This window comes from Hakea prostrata, chromosome 1, assembly GCF_041222555.1.
Source record: "Hakea prostrata isolate BN-2017 chromosome 1, UWA_Hpros_2, whole genome shotgun sequence".
Lineage (NCBI taxonomy): Eukaryota > Viridiplantae > Streptophyta > Magnoliopsida > Proteales > Proteaceae > Hakea > Hakea prostrata.
This window is the reverse complement of record NC_142600.1, coordinates 7,025,529-7,044,421: the sequence shown is the minus strand read 5'-3', so window position 1 is coordinate 7,044,421 and position 18,893 is coordinate 7,025,529. Positions and strand designations below refer to the sequence as shown.

General features: G+C 37.2%; 2 protein-coding genes across 2 annotated transcripts; both read left to right on the top strand.

Annotated features, from left to right (window-relative positions):
- The first annotated feature begins 732 nt into the window (after nucleotides 1-732).
- On the top strand, nucleotides 733-5,676 carry LOC149027063 (mitogen-activated protein kinase 3-like). The gene is made up of 6 exons (XM_089158745.1): nucleotides 733-1,121; nucleotides 1,244-1,373; nucleotides 2,419-2,556; nucleotides 2,685-3,017; nucleotides 3,612-3,795; nucleotides 4,828-5,676. The coding sequence occupies exons 1-6, from the start codon at nucleotides 775-777 to the stop codon at nucleotides 5,001-5,003; spliced, it is 1,308 nt and encodes a 435-aa protein (XP_089014871.1). The 5' UTR covers nucleotides 733-774; the 3' UTR covers nucleotides 5,004-5,676.
- Nucleotides 5,677-8,085: 2,409 nt separating this feature from the next.
- Nucleotides 8,086-18,355, top strand: LOC149027062 (Leucine-rich repeat protein kinase family protein). Its single transcript, XM_089158733.1, has 15 exons — nucleotides 8,086-8,476; nucleotides 9,669-10,200; nucleotides 10,488-10,993; nucleotides 11,168-11,300; nucleotides 11,424-11,495; nucleotides 11,578-11,646; nucleotides 11,734-11,805; nucleotides 12,492-12,560; nucleotides 13,974-14,122; nucleotides 14,219-14,460; nucleotides 15,357-15,483; nucleotides 15,732-15,800; nucleotides 15,897-16,083; nucleotides 16,966-17,101; nucleotides 17,435-18,355. The coding sequence occupies exons 1-15, from the start codon at nucleotides 8,401-8,403 to the stop codon at nucleotides 17,768-17,770; spliced, it is 2,775 nt and encodes a 924-aa protein (XP_089014859.1). The 5' UTR covers nucleotides 8,086-8,400; the 3' UTR covers nucleotides 17,771-18,355.
- The last annotated feature ends 538 nt before the right edge of the window (nucleotides 18,356-18,893 follow it).

Genomic DNA, 18,893 nt, shown 5'->3' with positions numbered 1-18,893 from the left:
AAACTTTAGGTTTGCGATTCTCATAGCTACAAATGTTTTATCTCAAAGCAAGTATCATAAATGCTTATTTCTTTTCCTTATCTAGAAACTAGAAGGATGGCTAAGTGAATAGGAACCGGATCAATGTGCATATTGTGTCTTGGGCGGCTAAAATTTAATAAAGTCCACACAACGTGTATCCAATGGGAACACCATAATAAGCACCATCACATCAGACGCAACATTGAAGCATGCAATCAATTATATATTATATAATTAATTAGGCAGAAAAATTTTTCAATTCTATTGACCAGATGGCTGACTACTGACGGCTGCGCTATCCATCTACCATAGATTAAGCATTAAATACAATGATTTTAATGGTAAATCATTAAATATTTCATTCTTTAGTGATTCTCTGTTCTGTGCGGATTTGACCAAGTAATTTGGAAACCGATTCAAGTCAATTCCTATCTGATTTGAATCTCACTCGGCAACGACCGATTCCTGATGTGAAAGCCGAAGATATTTCAAATTAAGATAATCTATCTAAAGATTACGTGTATGATCTGCTATTGATTCCCCAGATAAAAGGTAAATACAAGAAAATTCCAAAAAACCGTTGACCAAGATGACTATCAGTCAGTTTCAACCGTGGGATTAGAGGCGGCTGATGCATCAACCGTCCAATCTCATCTCGGAGACTCTAACGCGGTTCTCCGTTTTCGTGTTTTCCTATTTGATGCTGAGCATTTGCTCGGAACTACCTGAAAAGGAGGACAACTTTGTCTCTCCATGTTTGACTTTCATCCAGATAAAAGCAGATACCACCACCACCACCACCATTACCGTTCCATCCGAAAATCTCTACTTCTTCTCCGATTGATTGATCTGAACATACAAGACTCAGATCAGAGACAGAGAGAGGAGAACGAGAGAGCGAAGATGCAAGGAGCTGTTGATTCTGCGATGACGGATGCTTCTCAAAACACCAGCGCCACTCCGGTGGCAGATTTTCCGGTCGTTCCCACACATGGAGGACGATTTAATGAATTCAATATCTTCGGTAATCTGTTCGAGATCACCTCCAAGTATCGCCCTCCGATAATGCCCATCGGACGTGGCGCTTATGGAATAGTCTGGTACAGTGAAACCTTTCTCTTACTTTCTTATTCTTTTTTTAAAATTTATTGTAGTTAACGCCTTTTTTTGGTCTGTAATTAAGGGGTTTCATTAATTGTTGATTTGGTTTCGTCTATTTCAGTTCTGTATTGAATTCGGAGACGAATGAAATGGTTGCTATCAAGAAAATAGCCAATGCGTTTGACAATCACATGGATGCTAAACGGACACTTCGTGAAATTAAGCTCCTGCGACATTTAGATCACGAGAATGTATGTCAAGTCTTCATTTTTTTTTTCTTCAAAAATTCACTATCTCCCTTGGCTTGTTTACTCAAGCATCATTTTTTTTCTTCTTGTGGTTTCCGTACGCCTGACTAATAGGGTTTGTGAAAGTTTCTGAGCTACAATGATGGTTGCTTTGATCTCAAACCGATACATTATTCTCTTCCCTGCCTTCTCAAGTAGAAATTAAAAGAAGCGACTTCGATTTTTGAGTAGCTTTGTTGGAAACAATTTACTTTAATGGTTCATGAGGCACGTTATCTGGTAAGAGATGGGTTTTCAAGGATTTTTCATAATTACAACAATTCACGGTTGGTTGGTGAATTTCAGTCTTGGAACTTATATTGCTTTGACACATGTGAAGGGAAAAGGAAGGGGGGGGGGGGGGGGAAGAAGCAAGAAAAGAAAAATTAAAAAGAAGAAGAAGAAGAAGAAAATTAATTTGGCTGACATAGGTTGAAGAAGAAGAGTATAGATTGGGATACACTACCATGGGTTACAGACCCCTTTCTATATCTAGTCTAATTTATACTTTTAGCTTAGAAACGTTAATGGTCATCCAATTTTTTTTTTTGGTTAGAAAATGGTCATCCATAATTAAACATTGTATTTATGATTATGCAATTTGTCTATTGTCAAAGTATGATTATTTTTGTGTTCGACTTCTTATTTTTTCTGTTAATGGTGTGTTTTAAGTTATTGCTTCTGGCTGTGTTTATGTTTGAACGTCGATCTTCATTGTTATAATTTTTGCTAAGCGCTTCTTGATTTGTATGTTCTTTCATTGTCATACATCAATATTGTTAAGTGGGATATTTTCAATGAATTAGCTGGTACCGACCACTCTGTTTAAGACCAATGAGTTGAAGCTTTATCCTTCACGTTCTTATAATTTTCTTGGGGTCAATCCTTGAAATATTCATGTTTATGAAATAAAGCCTTTATTTGAATTGATCTTTATTCTGGTCACAGTCATAAACAAAGTGTTGCTTCTTATCTTGTCAAAACTGATAAAACAGTCTATGTTTTACAGGTCATTGGAATAAGGGATGTTATTCCTCCACCTGTACGAAGTGCTTTTTGTGATGTCTATATTGCCACTGAACTCATGGACACTGATCTTCACCAAATAATTCGCTCCAATCAACAGTTGTCAGAAGAGCACAGCCAGGTAAATACTTCTTCTCAAACTTCTCCTTCAGTCCAGTGATAGTTTGATGATCTGTACTCTCAATTAAGGAGTATTGGGCCTCTCTAGTTTTTAACATGATGTTTCCTTTGGAATTTCCCTCTTTGCAGTATTTCTTGTATCAGATCCTTCGAGGGCTGAAGTATATACATTCTGCAAATGTAATTCACAGAGATCTAAAACCCAGCAACCTCTTGCTGAATGCAAATTGTGATCTGAAGATCTGTGACTTCGGTCTTGCTCGGCCAACTTCAGAGAATGAGTTTATGACAGAATATGTTGTCACCAGATGGTACAGAGCCCCCGAATTGTTGCTGAACTCATCAGATTATACTGCTGCAATTGATGTGTGGTCTGTGGGTTGCATCTTTATGGAGCTCATGAATAGGAGACCATTATTTCCTGGTAGAGATCATGTGCATCAGATGCGTTTGCTGACGGAGGTAAGACAATGTTCAGAAGAAACATTGTATTTATTAATTAGGATTTTCTGCTTCTCAATTTCAGCATTGTGGTTAGGCTTTGGATTTTTATTTCCTTTGAGGAAAAAGAAGAGGAAAAATTAAAGCAAATTAGGATGTAACTAGCAATGCCTTTTTTTAGCTTTGACAACAGGCCTCATCCTCATTCGGTGATGCCTGGACTAAACAAAGACATATGTACTCACAGTATAATTTCTTCCAGTCACACCTCTAAGACAAGCAAGCTGTTTGAGATTTCAACTGGGTGTGATTTTGACACCTAGGGAAACATGAGTTTTGGTTGGAATTTTAAACATTTGACGCAGTTGTGCATACTTGTTTAGTTGAGGTGGATTCCCAAACTTTTTATTCATCTGTTTTTATTCATGTTGATGATGAAGCAGCTGGGTTGGGGGGTTTTAAGTCTTCTGTTATCTGGAGCTTTCGAACCTGAAATTCTTAAATATATGAAGGAACGTGTGAAGCATAATTTCTGATGATGGTTTTATGGTTTTGTAATCTATTATATTACATTTCTTTTGTGAATTGATGCTTATACTTAATTTTCAACTTCAGCTTCTCGGCACACCAAATGAATCTGAGCTTGGGTTTATTCGGAATGAAGATGCAAGGAAATTTATTCGACAACTTTCCCCTCATCCTCGCCAGCCATTTGCAAAGATATTTGCCCATGTTCATCCAGATGCCCTTGACCTTATTGAGAAAATGTTGACATTTGACCCCACCAAAAGAATCACAGGTATTTTTTTTTTTGCAAGTGGTAGTTTAATATCCATGTGCTGGATATGACCAATTGATAGCTAGTTATGATTGACGTAGTTTGTCTATGATGAAGCTTCACTAATCACAATGCTTGTGAAAAAAATTGAAAGCTGTGATTACTAAGGCTTAGGACTCCAAGGGTATCTAAATTATCTAACTTTCATCTTTTAAATGAAACAATTTTTGCACTTATCCCCCTTTCCCTTGATGAGGGAAACAAAAAAGGCATCCAACCTATTTCAAAGAATTTTTGAGTGTTGGAAAAACGTAGTGTCTGGTTGATTTATCAGTAAAATGACTAGTGCATTATAAAGTTGATGGACTATTAAACAATTTTGCATTACCTAGTAAACAGAAAAAAGGAAAAACTGAAGGAAAATAAAAACAATGATTCTCCAGAGGTCCAAACCAAATTAGTGAAACATAATAATAGGGAAGCACGTCAGTTAGTCTGTTGTCCTTCCAAACTATGCATGATGGATTCTTTCAGCTGTGAGACAAATATAAACAAACAGCATCCCTAAAAAAATATTGTATAGTATGTTTGATATCCTTTGTAGAATAGTGATACTTGTGAAGAAATTTAGTAATAAGAATTATGAACTCACTGGTGAAGTTTCCCTCATTAGCTGATAACATTTTTCATGTTTTTAAGCGTATGGGTTATGTGTAGTGTGTACTATCTTGCTTATAGTGAAGAGTGGTGCATTTTTCTCAGTGACCTAGCAATATTATATCATGTATGACAATATATGAAGGGGAAGCTCTTTGGAAGCTTAGATGATTGCTTTGTTTTATGGTTTTTATTTTCATGAACAAATTAATGGCTTTAACTGAGGCAAAAAAACACCACAATGGTTCCAACTTTAGCAATGACATGGATGAAGCAGGATAATTATATGAAAAGTGTATACTCAGTGAAAACATTGAATAATGGATTATGTTCTGTGTTTTAAATCTTCTTTTGACTTATATCATATCTGAATGTTATCTTTGTCTTTGGCTGCAGTTGAAGAAGCACTTGCTCATCCTTACCTGGCAAGATTACATGATATCGCTGATGAACCGATCTGCCCTGAGCCCTTTTCTTTTGAGTTTGAGAGACAGGCCTTAACAGAGGATCAGATGAAGGAGATGATATACAGAGAAGCCTTAGCATTTAATCCAGAGTATGTTATTTGGTAGGCATGTGATATTGGTATTGTAAATGAATGAGTGCATATTTATACAGAAATGCATCAGGGAGGGACTACTGACATGCCATTGGACCATCAACTTGTCCCATCTTGTGGAATTGTGTCAAAGGTTGATGCATCAGAAGATTGCACATTGTATACTCCAGCAAGCAACATTTGCAGATTTTTTTTGGGTTGCCCTTCTGCAGCCATGATCGCTTTTTGGGAAAGTTCTCATTTTGTGCCACTGGTGTTCTTGTTGTAGGACTACAGATTGTAATGCCCATCAATGGGTTCATTCTATAAATTTGTTGACTATGAAGCAGTTAGTCACCTCACAAGGTCTGTAAAACTGACAGCTCTTATATGTCCCTTGTTTTTTCTAATGCCGATTGTTATTTCCTGGATTAGTTTCATCCTCAAGAATTTATGTTGTATCTTTGGTGTAAAATAGAACGTTGTTGACAGAAGAATTGATTTGATTGTATTTGTTTTGAGGGTAATGCCAATGAGAAATATAATCACTGAGTCAGACTCAATAGAATTTCGTCAATCCTTTTTTCTATCGTTGTAGTGGAGAATTGAACCAATAATTCTCTTTCTTCATCATCAATTGAATCGCTATTCGTAACATAGGATTCTATTTTATCATCAACCCAATCAGTGTTCACGTTTCTAAGAAAATCTCTCCACTTCCCATTCTTAACCATTCCTTTCATCTCTCTGGATTTGCTAATTGTCAAGCTTAGTGCAGCATCTGGTTGCAGAAGATGTTGAGAACAGGGTGTCGATGATGCTTAGGTCTCTTATATCATTCAAAAGTGGTCTCTTACATAAATGTATATCACATAGGCTATATAAAATCTCCTTTTACTTTCTCGTCTACCCAAATATATATAAAATATAGGAAGAAATTATATGTAGACTCCTTGAATTTACAATTAATTACATCTACTATCCTTAAAGAAAAAATCAATCACAAGTGCCTCTTTATTATTAAGAATTGGGGTTATATGATGAAGTCATCACTAAACAAAAATTCAAAAGACCAATTTTACCCTTTTCATAAAATCAATTTAACTTTGAGGTTTTAACTCCTAATGTTAAATATACATTTTTTTTATGCAATTTAAGAAGAAAAATTACTAAAATACTATTGTTAACTAAATACTAAAATACCCCTTGGTAGGAAGAAATTCCTTCTTCATCCATCTCCTTCCATTATCTTGAAATTGACTCAGTAGCCCATAGTCTTTTTTTCATAACTCTCTTTCGCTGACTAAATGTTATTAATGCTTTCCTTCTCTGAAGTGGAAAAACAGCAAGTAAATTTGACAGAGACAAGAATTTTTGGGCACTTAAAGCAAAGGAAACCGCGTGAGCCAGTCTAGTCTCTCTTTCACATAGTGTGAAAGGGAGACCTCAGACCTGTTCACATGACCATGTGAGAACCTGCGTCAGTGTAGCAGGTGGGCCTGGTGGCAAAGCCCATATATATCTGGTAATGCTTCCTTCAATGAGTGGAGCTGTATCGGACCATCACAATTCAAATAAAATATCTTTTTTTCCTTTTTCTTTCTTTCTCTTACCCGTATCCGTATCGGCTGCTCGGGATTTGGGGAGTGGGCCCTTCGGATTTCACTTCAATTCAAAATAGGTCATCATGGCAGAGTCCGGATCATCTTCCCGTCGTCGGGGAGAAGGGTGCACTTTCTGCTCCCTGACTGCACCCCTCTCCCTGACGGCTTTACAACCATACACTACGGTGGGCCTCCACCAGGTGAAGGTGATGAGTTTTTTTTTTTAAATGTTTTATTGTTTTATTGATATATATATGAATCTTCAAGACGAGCTGGGCTTAGGGGATTGGAGTTCATAGAATGTGAAGCCTTTAGGTGGGCTGAGGAAGGATATCTCACACAGCACTCCAAGGTTAAAAGTTAAAACCACTACTTGGCACGATTTGATGAAGACAAAAGTCTTTTTTAACTTGAGATTCTGAAATCAAATTAACTCACATACACTCGAAAGAAGACACAGAAAATCCTTCGATAAAGCTGTTGAGATTCGAGACAAAGGTTTCAAAGGAAAAAGTCTCTTCGTTGGCCTTGGGTGTAGAAAGTAAAGCTGCAAAAAAGAATGGGTTATGAGTAGTAGTTGTTCTCTTTATGCAAAGTTGGTTTATCATTGTAACTTTTTATAGTTTATTTATGTGTTTTGAGAAATGTAAAGTTCCTTTGGGAAGTTTCTTTGAACTTTGACAAAAGCAAAACCTTTAAATAAATCTAGAAAAAATCGATTTATAATTTTTGAATTAAAAAATATCATATATGAAGAGACGTACCAGCATTGCAATTTAGCATAGGTAAACTACATTGTAGCATAGGTAAACTACATTGTGATCTTGTCATTGAAGGAAAACAAAAAATAGATAAACATCTAAGTGTTGCTCATATGATAGATATCATCATATTTTTTACGTGAAAAAAAAAACTTAAAATGATAATAATATAAAAGTAAATTGCCATGCACGAAGAAAATCACCATAAAGTACATTTTTACCCATATAAATACGTATTAGGTATTACACACATTCACATAAATTCTTCCTTTTACTTTCTTTTCTATCCAATAAATTTGATAGAGTGTAAGGCAATGGAAAGCGTGTGAGCCAGTCTACACGTATGAAATCGTGACCTGTTCACATGAGCATGTGCGCTGTTGTAGGGTGGCGCAACCGGGTAGTGAGATTCCCAAAATTATTTTCTTTTCTTGGTAAAGTTAGATTCCAAAAATAAAAAGTTGGGTGGTGACTGCCATGCTTCCACTGTACGTTCCATGTGAGGCGAGAAGCTGCGTCAATGTAGCAGGTGGGCCTGGTAGCGAAGCCCACAATCCGGCACCGACATGATATGACACAGATCACTCATTCTTCTTGTTTCTTTCGTATCGGTATCGGCTGCGACATGGTATATTCAAAATCAATTCGATGCCTTGCCTTTCTTCTCTGTAGAATCCAGAGAGTGGTTAGTCGGAGCAAAAGATTCTTAAACGGGAAAAAGCTGTTGTGAAGCTTAATTGCTATGGGGCTCACTGGGATTTGGGGAGTGGGACCCCCAGAGACTCTTTTTTCTATTTCATCTTTCTTCACTTCTCTCTCCCATGAAGCAGAAGCTGAAGCAGAAGCTGAAACAGAAGCATTTGTTCTTTCTTGAATATAGTGAAAACTAATTGTAAAGCTAAGGAGCCCAACAGCCCAAAGGTCTCTCCATCTCCTAAAAAGCTCCTACTCTCTGTCTGTTTCTCACTTCTCACATATACTTTTCTGCCATTGCTGAGAACTCGACCTTCTTGATTATCCTTCACTGATTCTCTACTCTCTGCAAGAGCCACTCAGACTGCAGAAAATGGAGGCGAGGTCTCTCGTTTTCCTTTTACCTTACCTCATTTTCTTCATCTACCCCAACAATGCTCAGATGCCTGGTACGTTGCTATCACCTTCTTTCTCTCTCTCTGTTCATCTTTTCCTGCTCTGTTTCTTGAGTGCTTGAAAAGATCATGGCCACTCTGTTTTCTCTGATAAATCTAAAGACATTTCTAGGTGTTGTGATCCTTATGTTTTATGAACTTCTGTTTGAAATCTCATATTGCACTGTCTGCATGCATGAGCCTAAAAGTGTAGTGCTTCTTAGACAGAAAGAGGAGTTACGGCTAAAGACTAACGGCCCTGGTTTCCCATCCCATGAGTTTATCTAAGTTAAGATTTTTGTACTGTCTATGGTTTTTTCTTTCTTTTTTGGCTAGAATTTGATGGAGGATACAGCCAGAGGGTAAAGATAGTTTGATGATTCATGTGGTTTAATGGAAGATATGGGATTGAATCTAAACTGGCGGGTTGATGAAAGGGATGCCTAACGGAATTTTTTTGATCTCCCAAAGACTAGATAAAAGTTGATAGCAACATTACTTACTTACACTCAAATGGCATAAACTAGGAACCCAAAGAACAGGAATAACATTCAGCACGGCTAAAGACTAGCATTAGCATTGAAATCGTACTAAGTAAATGTTAAACTCGGACCTCTAAAACTGCCCTAGTGTCAGGAGTTCGAAACAACGGTACAGAGAGATGCATATAACTACATAAATAAATTTCAGGGTACCATTGTGGACAAAAGCTGAGTCTATCACGTTTTCAGCAACTCTCTTATGCTCCATGTCTTACATCAATTTCGTCTCCCCCCCTGCAGGAAGTAGTTCCAGATTCTGGGTTTATTGGTACAGAGAGATGCATATAGGCGGTAGACAAAATATGAGATACCCTAAATAAAAGATCTACAAAAGAAAAACCCAACTAATGAAAGGAAGGCCATCACGAACTAGTCACAAATAGAATTCCTAAAACAGATCTGGCGTCTAACAATCCCTTGCTCAGTTAGCTCATATACAAACTTGACTTGGTAACTGTCTTATTGCCCTCCCTTAACAGATGTCATCCTTCTAACAAATTTGTATGACTCTTGAGAATCATAAACTCTGCTGTTGTAGAACATCCTCCTAAGTTGGTTTTATTGTTTGACCTCAATCTTTTGTGCAGAAAGAGTCTCTGAATGATCTATTTTACTCCACAAATTTTTTGCTTTGCTGTAATAACACATCTGATCATGTGAAGCAGGTTTTGTAAGCATAGACTGTGGAGGAAAGGAGAAGTTCACCGATGAGATTGGGCTTGAGTGGGTCCCTGATGACACATTTCATTATGGTGAAACAGCTAATATATCTGTTGCAAATGAGACTCAAAAGCAATATACAACACTGCGGCACTTCCCAGCAGATAATAGAAAGTATTGTTACACACTCCATGTTGAGACTAGAACACGTTACCTTGTAAGGACAACATTCTTGTATGGTAACTTTGACAATAGTAATGTGTACCCAAAATTTGATCTATCACTGGGGGCTACTTATTGGTCAACAATTGTGATTTCGGATGCTAATACTGTTGAGGTTAGAGAGTTGATATTCTTGGCTTCTTTCCCCACAATCAGTGTGTGTGTATCCAATGCTACAACTGGGAAACCATTTGTCTCTACACTTGAGCTTCGGCCATTTAATGGTTCAGTTTACTATACGGATTTCGAAAATCAGTTTTTCCTAAGCACATCTGCAAGAATTAACTTTGGTGCTGATAGTGATGCTCCAGTGAGGTATGTCTCAATCTATGCTTAAAAGTGCTTACTCCCTATGGCCTTTGTGCTCTGTCTAATTATGATTGCTTCTTTGGTTTTTTAGCTCTCTGGTTGAATAAAAGGCAAGACTGATATGGCCTGATTGATTTGTATACAGTACTCTTATTCAGTTATTCTAATACATTATTTAGAACTAGGTGATTACAAAAATTGCGTAAAATAAGCTAGAGTGATAGCTCTTTTGAATGTGTTTTTTTCAATGAATTTATTTTTATTTTTACTTTTCTGTTATAATTTTTTTTTAGGTATCCAGATGATCCATTTGATAGAATATGGGAGTCTGATTCTTTGAAGAAGGCAAATTATCTTGTAGATGTTGCAGCAGGCACCGAGAAAATCTCAACTACCATGCCTATTGATGTTAACAGAAATAATAGACCACCAGAAAAAGTGATGCAGACAGCTGTTGTTGGTACAATTGGAGGGTTGACTTACCGCTTGAACTTGGATGGCTTCCCAGGTTCTGGGTGGGCGTGCACGTATTTTGCTGAAATTGAAAATTTGAGTCCAAATGAGACTAGGAAATTTAGGCTTATCCTCCCTGGTGCACCTGAAATCACCAAAGCTGCAGTCAATATTCAAGAAAATGCTCAGGGAAAAGATCGACTGTACCAACCAGGAATACCCAACATAACGCTTCCCTTTGTATTGAGTTTTAAATTCATAAAAACTTCTGACTCATCCAGGGGACCGCTCTTGAATGCAATGGAGATAAATAAATACCTGCGGATAAATGATGGTTCTCGTGATGGTATATATTTGACTACTTGAATGCCATGGACTCTTTTGAATTATATTATTTTGCCCGAAGGACTACTGCCACATCTTTAAATGTACAGTTATTACTGGTGATTGGATGGATATGTATCTCGTAATGTCTCTTTGAATGGTAGGCAGTACTGATGGAATGCTTCATTCCCTACAGGAACAATTATTGCAAAATTAGTTTCACACTACTCAGGTGCAGATTGGGCACAAGAGGGTGGTGATCCATGCTTGCCAGTTCCGTGGTCATGGGTGCAATGTAACTTGGATCCACAGCCAAGGATAAATGCAATGTAATCTTTTCTCCACACTTCCAAGTCATTCATCTTACTTCTGTTGAGATTTTGTTCTGCTCCTAACAGTCAAATTTATTGCAATTGATTTATGTACTATTTTCCTTTCGGATATCTTAACAGTTTCTTGTCGAGGAAGAATTTGACAGGAAATATTCCTTTGGAGCTAACAGAATTGACAGGCTTAGTTGAGTTGTAAGTTTCAAAGTCAGTTAACAGATTCCTCATGTTTAATTGGTTTCCCTGGTATCAATGACTACTAATCATGTGGCTGCAGATGGCTTGATGGAAACTCACTCACAGGTCCAATACCTTCTTTTACTGGATGCGTGAACTTAAAAAGAATGTAAAAACTAGCTGCTTTCCTTCTTCTTTTTGGCCTTTTACCCCCTAAAATTGATCATGATCATGCTTTTGTTTCTGTTTGTCATAGTCATCTCGAGAACAACCGGTTGGGTGGTGATCTGCCTTCGTCTTTAGCAGACCTACAAGATTTGAAGGAATTGTAAGTACTTCCTGAATTATCAGTTTCTATGAGACCCAAATTTGAGGGAACTTCTGAACGATGATAGTTCATGGCTCTTATTACTAGATTTGATGAGAATTTCTTTGCAGCTGCTGACTGTAGTATGGATCCAAATAATTACAATAGCCTTATGTGAGCAAAACTCTGCCTGTACCAGAAATGCACTCCAGGAAAAGAAAAAAGGATTCTGCAGAAAGAATTTTTGTGATTCTTGTAGCATGTTCTCTCCTAGCTTATAGGAAATAACATTTATGTAGTTGGGTTGTACCAGTTTCCAAGTTGTGAAAAGCCTGCTTAAGTGATCATTTTGTAGAGAATCGTTGAATAGGGCTTGTTTTATAAAGAAATTTGAATTATGGCTCTTGTGGAATCTGTCAATAATCAAAGCATGATCCTGAATTTTTTTTTTTTTTGGGGCATTTTCTTTAGATATATTGATTTTTTTCATTTCTTTCTGGACCACATAGTGTTTCTTCCCCTAATATTATCCACAACCTATTATTAGGGCTATAAGTAGGGTTATTGGAGATTATATATCTATTTTTTTCTTGCCGGGGGTGTTAAATATCAAAATGTTTCTCAACAACTAATTAGGGTTCCTTTCCCAAAAAGAACCTGACCATGCTCAAATTCCCTTTTTTACTTACAGATTCTGATGGTTGCAGATACTTGCAGAATAATAGTTTATCTGGGACAGTTCCAAGAGGTCTTCTCGAAAAGGATCTGATTTTGAAGTGGGTATTTATTCTATACCTGGTTTTTAATCTAGTTATTATAGGAATCTGATCTTTATATTAAACCACCAAATGCAACTCATGCTCACTTCCTATAATTTACCAGAGATTTTTTAATCTGTTTATTTTCTTTTTACATATTTGGTAATCTATGGTAGTGCTTTTATGGTCATTTAGGTGATCAGTTTCTCATCAATAAATTAAATTCATTTTGGATAATTTTAAATTTAGAAGATTTGCATTCTTGCTGATGACTTCAAATGATTGGGATCCTTCTGCATACCAAATTTTGGTAGCCAAAGACTTGACTGAGTGTTTCATAATATTTTGGTGATTCACAACCATAAAATTTGGAAAATCTGACCAGTAAATATATAGCTTGGGTTACAATGGGTACACCTAAGACACATCACAGACGACTGAGTGTTTTCATAATAAGTTGTGAAGTCACAGACGACTGAGCGTTTTCATAGTAATTTGATGATTCACAACCACAATATTTGGAAAATATGACCCCGAATTGTATAGCTTGGGTTACAAGGGGTATGCCTAAGACAAATCGCCATCTTATCTCAGTATATGTTATTACAATGAAATAACATTCTTTTTATGGGGATAAAAACCTACAGGAAACCGAGTCATAGTGAAAGATGTTTCCTAAGATGAACCTCTCATGCATTGCATGCAGTATAGTCTGCTATGTTATTCGTCATTGGAATTGGTTTCAAAACCTGCATGGTACCCCTTGAGCTAAAGTTTGAAGGACTCCAGGACAGGGAACAGGGAAAGTCAAACTGTAAAAACTGTCAACAGTTCTAAGAAGTGCCATCAGAGGAGGGTGAGGGAGTAGGTGGTGAAGGCTATTTAGCAACAGGATGGCAGATTTAACCCCCCCCCCTCCCCCCAAGGCGCGTGCGCTTGTCCGGGGTTGTAGGTTCCTCCCATCCTCTTGGCTTAGGATAGACTTGGAATTTTATTATTTTATATTGTCAAGTCATTATGTTAAGCTGGAATAAGGCTATGTTGACTCTAACGTTGTGTCCTTTAGATCGAGAGAAGTGGAAACTAGTGATAATTTTTTTGTGGCGAATTCATGGTGAAAAATGATTTGGTGACACAACTCTATTGGTAGATGTTAAGAAAGAGGCAAGGAATACCATTTGAACCTGCAACTTTTTAATTCACAAAAATGAAAAAGTGGAACTGTCAAGAAAAGAAAAAAGAAAAAGAAAGAAGATAAAGGATCCCCGTTATAATAATGATTGGATCAGATAGTGTGATACTGTGATAAAATCACAATATTCTTGTACTATGTTTGATATATCAATCTTACAATTATAATGGATTTTAGTTTATATTTTGAATTGATTGTGTAATGTACTTCTATTTCTGTTCTATTTTGGTGCTTCACAGTTATTCAGGAAATATAAATCTTCATAAAGCGAGGAACCTAAGGAGCCACACTAAAGCAGTTATTGGATCAGTCATTGGAGCTGCTGTGCTACTTATTGCTACTGCGCTATATTATTTTCACCAGGGAGCAAACAAAAATAATAATGAAGGTTCGATTGGACATGCCCAAGTTTCCTTATCCCTCTTCTGTCCATTGAGTTTGTAAATTGAGTCAGACAATGTTTTCTGCTTTCCTTTTATTTCAGAGAAGCTTCCGCCTCCATTGCCTCCCCAGAGACCACTGTCTTCCTTGAGTGATGTTGCCACTGAAGCTGCACATTGCTTTGCTTTTTCTGAAATTGAAGATGCCACCAATAAATTTGAGAAGAAAATTGGTTCAGGCGGCTTCGGAGTGGTTTACTATGGGAAGATGAAAGATGGAAAGGAAATTGCAGTCAAAGTTCTAACCAGCAATTCCTATCAAGGGAAGCGTGAATTTTCAAATGAGGTGAGTTGAATTGTTATTGATTATGTATGTGTTGTTGTTATATGCGCATCACTAAAGTCACTCTTGTGGTGTTTAATCTTCCAAGTTCTATCCCAAATAAATGGGGTTGACTGCATGGATCCTTCTCTCCAATCAGCTTCATTTGAAGTCATACATGATATGAGTCCTAAGCTATGCATGTCATTCCTCACCACTTCCGTGCTATTTTAGGTCATCCATGGTTGTTTTATTCGCTTCAATCTGAACCAAAACACTCCTCTGTACTGGCACATCTCAAGGACTCTGTTGAACATGATCTTGCCACCTCAAAACAACTCTCTTGTAGCTTATCATGTATTGAATCTGGTTACAACCGACACTAATATGGTCATTCCTAACCTTTTCCTTCCTAGTTTTGCCATAAAATCTTTTCAACATCCTCATCCATGTCATACCTAGTTTATTTATGTGATGTCATTCACTGCCCAACATTTGATGCCATACATCTTAGCCGGTTGTATGATAGTCCTATAAAATTTTTGTTTAAGCTTTTAAAAGAATTTTTTTTTATCAAACATCACTCTTGACACACTTCTCTTCATGCATCCTATTTTACTCTCTGCACAACATCATCCTTTATATAACCTTCTTTGTTTATGATTGAGCTTCCATATCTAAAGGAATCACTGTAGAATCTCCCTCTCAAAAGTCATCTCCTTGTTAACTGTCCCATGTGGCTATAAGTTACATTGCCTTTGTTTGCTTATCTTAAGACCTGCTTTTATCTTATCCACCTAACATTATCATCTGCATAAACCATATGCCAAGAGCGAGCTTATAAGTCTGATCATTGATATATCCCAATTGTCATTGGGAGCACTCTGCCTTTAAGTGACTGAAGCATCTATTTGATTCAGGTAACTCTACTTTCCAGGATACATCACCGGAACCTGGTTCAATTTCTGGGGTACTGTCAAGAACAAGGGAAGAGTATCCTTGTTTATGAGTACATGCATAATGGAACTCTGAAGGAACGTCTTTATGGTAATGACATTTGTCTTTTTCGTCAGGAACAGCTTAATTTTTTATCAACCTGGTTATGAAACTTGTATTGGATTGTGTGGATCATCAGATTCAGATAAGTACTGGAAAAGATAATCCTTATTGATCCTTGTAACATCATTAGTCTTTCTGTGTGGACTGGTGGATCCATTATCCAGTATCCCCCAGGATTGATTTGGACTGGACTGAATCTGAATTCCTAATCTTTCATCTACACGTAAATCTTCCAGGACCTTTAACAATTGAGAGTAGCATTGGTTGGCTCAAGCGCCTAGAGATTGCTGAAGATGCTGCAAAAGGTTAATAGCCATGGGTTACTTCCAATTTTATTGTTGAAAGCCTAACTGTCCTCTAGGTAACTTAATCTGGTTAATATAAACTTGAATTTCTTTCAGGGATTGAGTATCTTCATACAGGCTGTGTTCCGACCATTATCCATAGGGATCTGAAAAGCAGTAACATCCTTCTTGACAAGCACATGAAAGCAAAGGTCTCAGACTTTGGCCTATCAAAACTTGCAGTGGATGGAGCTTCTCATGTCTCGAGCATTGTTCGGGGAACCGTAGGATATCTAGATCCTGAGTAAGGCTCTTCACTCTGGGTGTCACTATTAATTCAGGATTTTGTAACAAAATGCAAAAACTCAAGTTGAAGATGACCTCTTGCAGTATAATTATCTCTTTGTTTGACAGAGACTGCAATTTCAACGATCTACTGAACCGTATGAAGTGCATTATTCTCTGTTTGATTCACTTGGAGGGTTGGATTAATTTTCCAATGAATGTCCAATCTTATCAATGAATAGGGCAATGCAATTCCAATCACGGACATACTAGTAGGATTGACCCATTCCTCCATCATGTCTTGAAGCCTTAGCAACAACAGGTTTCTGTCCACTATGAATTGTCTAATCCAATCTTTTCAATTGACCCAAAGTCTGATGCCGAGTCTCCATTGTGTTCCCTGAAGCCCTAGCTCAGATCCTTTGACATCTCTACTTTCACAAAGTTTAAACCAACCAGGCCACCCCAACTCTCACCATTTATTAGGCAGCATTGGGTACAGTTTTATTTGTAAACCTGGGACTTTTAAGTGTTAACTGCATTGCTTCCTGAATCTACATGTAGTCCAGCTTCATGCAACTATGGTTTAAAATCCTATGCAAAACTGGCCCCCTATCCCCAAAACAGAAAGATTAAGTACATATGATGAAGTAGGAACCACATTATGGTTATTATTCTGATTTATCCTATTTATTTCCTGTAGATACCGTCTTTGTTTAAATAAACTGATGCATTAGTGGCTGCAAGTACTTACGTATGATGCAGTTTAAGGCCAGTCAAACCATTCAGGCTAGATATATATATATATATATATGTTTGTCTAACATTGTATTCAGTATTGGTTTTATTATCTTTATTCTTTCTTTCATTAAATTTCTGATTTGCTTCTCAACATCCACAGGTATTACATCTCTCAGCAGTTGACAGAAAAAAGCGATGTCTATAGTTTTGGTGTCATACTTCTTGAGCTTATTTCTGGTCAAGAAGCAATATCTAATGAGAGCTTTGGCGTTAACTGCCGTAACATTGTCCAGTGGGTAAGTTGAAACCTTTTTCTTTCCACTAGATGGTTGCTTGATTTTTGCATTTAACAACATGGTCAATAGATGATACTGTCATTTTTCTCTTTTGGAAAAAAGAGTGCCACGTGGTTGCGTGGCTCATATGTTAGACATAAGGATGCAAAAATACCCTACCTCCCCAAGATACAAAGAATCATCTATGTTAGTGATTCTGCTTTCCCCCCTCCCGGTGGGGGCGGACTTTGCTTGTGCCGAAGCTTTCAGCACCAGGTCTGCCCTTTATTGTAGTGAAGTAGCTGTATCTGTTTTCATTTGCACCTCTGAGACTGTAACCACATTGAAATGCAGGCAAAGACACACATTGAGAGTGGGGACATTCAAGGAATCATTGACCCATTGTTACGAAATGAATTTGAGATCCAGTCAGTTTGGAAGATTGCTGAGAAAGCAATGTTGTGTGTCCAATCCCATGGGATTATGAGACCTTCAATGTCAGAAGTGCTGAAGGAAGTTCAGGATGCAATCTTGATTGAAAAGGAAGCAGATGTGAGAAGAGATGCTAACTCTGATGATATGTCAAGAGGCTCTATTCATTCTTCCATCAATATTGGATCCATTGATCTGAGAATGGCTGAGCCATTAGTTTCCTTCGATGACTCCATTGGGCACCCAACAGCTCGATAAATTGCTTCTTCATTTAACTGTATAAAATTCTTTTGAGTATCGGTTTGATTACTAGAAGCATCTTGGTGCACTTCAAACCCTTGAGATGGTTAGAAGAGGAAAATCAGATGGAAATATATTTGAAAAACATCAGAGCCTCGTTTTCAGCTGGAAAATGATGAAATATATTTCCATCGACTGCAATCCAATCCTTAACTACTGAATGATGAAACAACCCATAATTAAGGTCAAGTTCTAGACTAAAATTAGGATCATATAGAATCAGGTTGGATCAAATCAAATACTCAACTTTGATTCAAGGTTCTACGCAAAAAAGGAAAAAAGAAAAAAACATTGTTTCAAAGGTAAAAATATTTGAAGGCTAAACCTTTACAGGCAGACTAGAATGGGGTTAGAATCTGGATCCTCTATCCACACGGGCAGGGGATTTACTTTTCTCATACCCTATTAGATATTTAAGAGGAAGGTTTATCTCTAAGGAATGATAAGGTGGACTAAAGTTGAACTCTCCTCCTGAAATGTGGTAGAGGAATGTATGATGAGTATAGTTTTCTACAGTTCTACCCTTGCAGGTAGAGAATCCCAACTCATGGGTTTAAGTTTTCAATTGTGAGTTCAGATCACCTCCCTATTTGGGAGTTCTCCTTTTGCTTCTTTATTATACAATAAGGGTATTGTCCATGTGAGATCTTTTAATAATCCTATCTTTGAATTATTTATCTATACTTAAGATATGGGATCTTACACCTATTATGTGGTGAATAAGCGTTAAGAGTAGAGTGTGTTTCCCTTGATGGGAGGTCATCCAGACTTACTAGCTGTTTAGGCAGTCGATGGTAAACTTTGCACTTGCATCCTACATAATGTTCCTCGTAGGTTTGCTTTCAATAAAATTATGCTCTACCAGGAAAAACAAAAGAAATAGACCATTCATGGCTTAACACATAAGTAAGGGTGTCAATTGTATATCAAAACTATTTACAAATAATGAAACCGCACTATTTAAATTGTACCCTGTACTGAACTATACCATTTTAAAATTTGGTACGATACATTATCAGTTTTAAGCAAATATTGGTCCTTCGTTATGTATCGTGGGATACTTTAAACCTTTTCAAGTACA

Coding starts and splice junctions, on each gene's coding strand:
- LOC149027063 (XM_089158745.1), top strand. CDS start 775: ATGTTTGACTTTCATCCAGATAAAAGCAGATACCACCACCACCACCAC. Junction 2,557..2,684: donor TGTCAGAAGAGCACAGCCAG/GTAAATACTTCT, acceptor CCCTCTTTGCAG/TATTTCTTGTATCAGATCCT. Junction 3,796..4,827: donor CCCCACCAAAAGAATCACAG/GTATTTTTTTTT, acceptor CTTTGGCTGCAG/TTGAAGAAGCACTTGCTCAT.
- LOC149027062 (XM_089158733.1), top strand. CDS start 8,401: ATGGAGGCGAGGTCTCTCGTTTTCCTTTTACCTTACCTCATTTTCTTC. Junction 12,561..13,973: donor GAAAAGGATCTGATTTTGAA/GTGGGTATTTAT, acceptor GGTGCTTCACAG/TTATTCAGGAAATATAAATC. Junction 17,102..17,434: donor GCCGTAACATTGTCCAGTGG/GTAAGTTGAAAC, acceptor ATTGAAATGCAG/GCAAAGACACACATTGAGAG.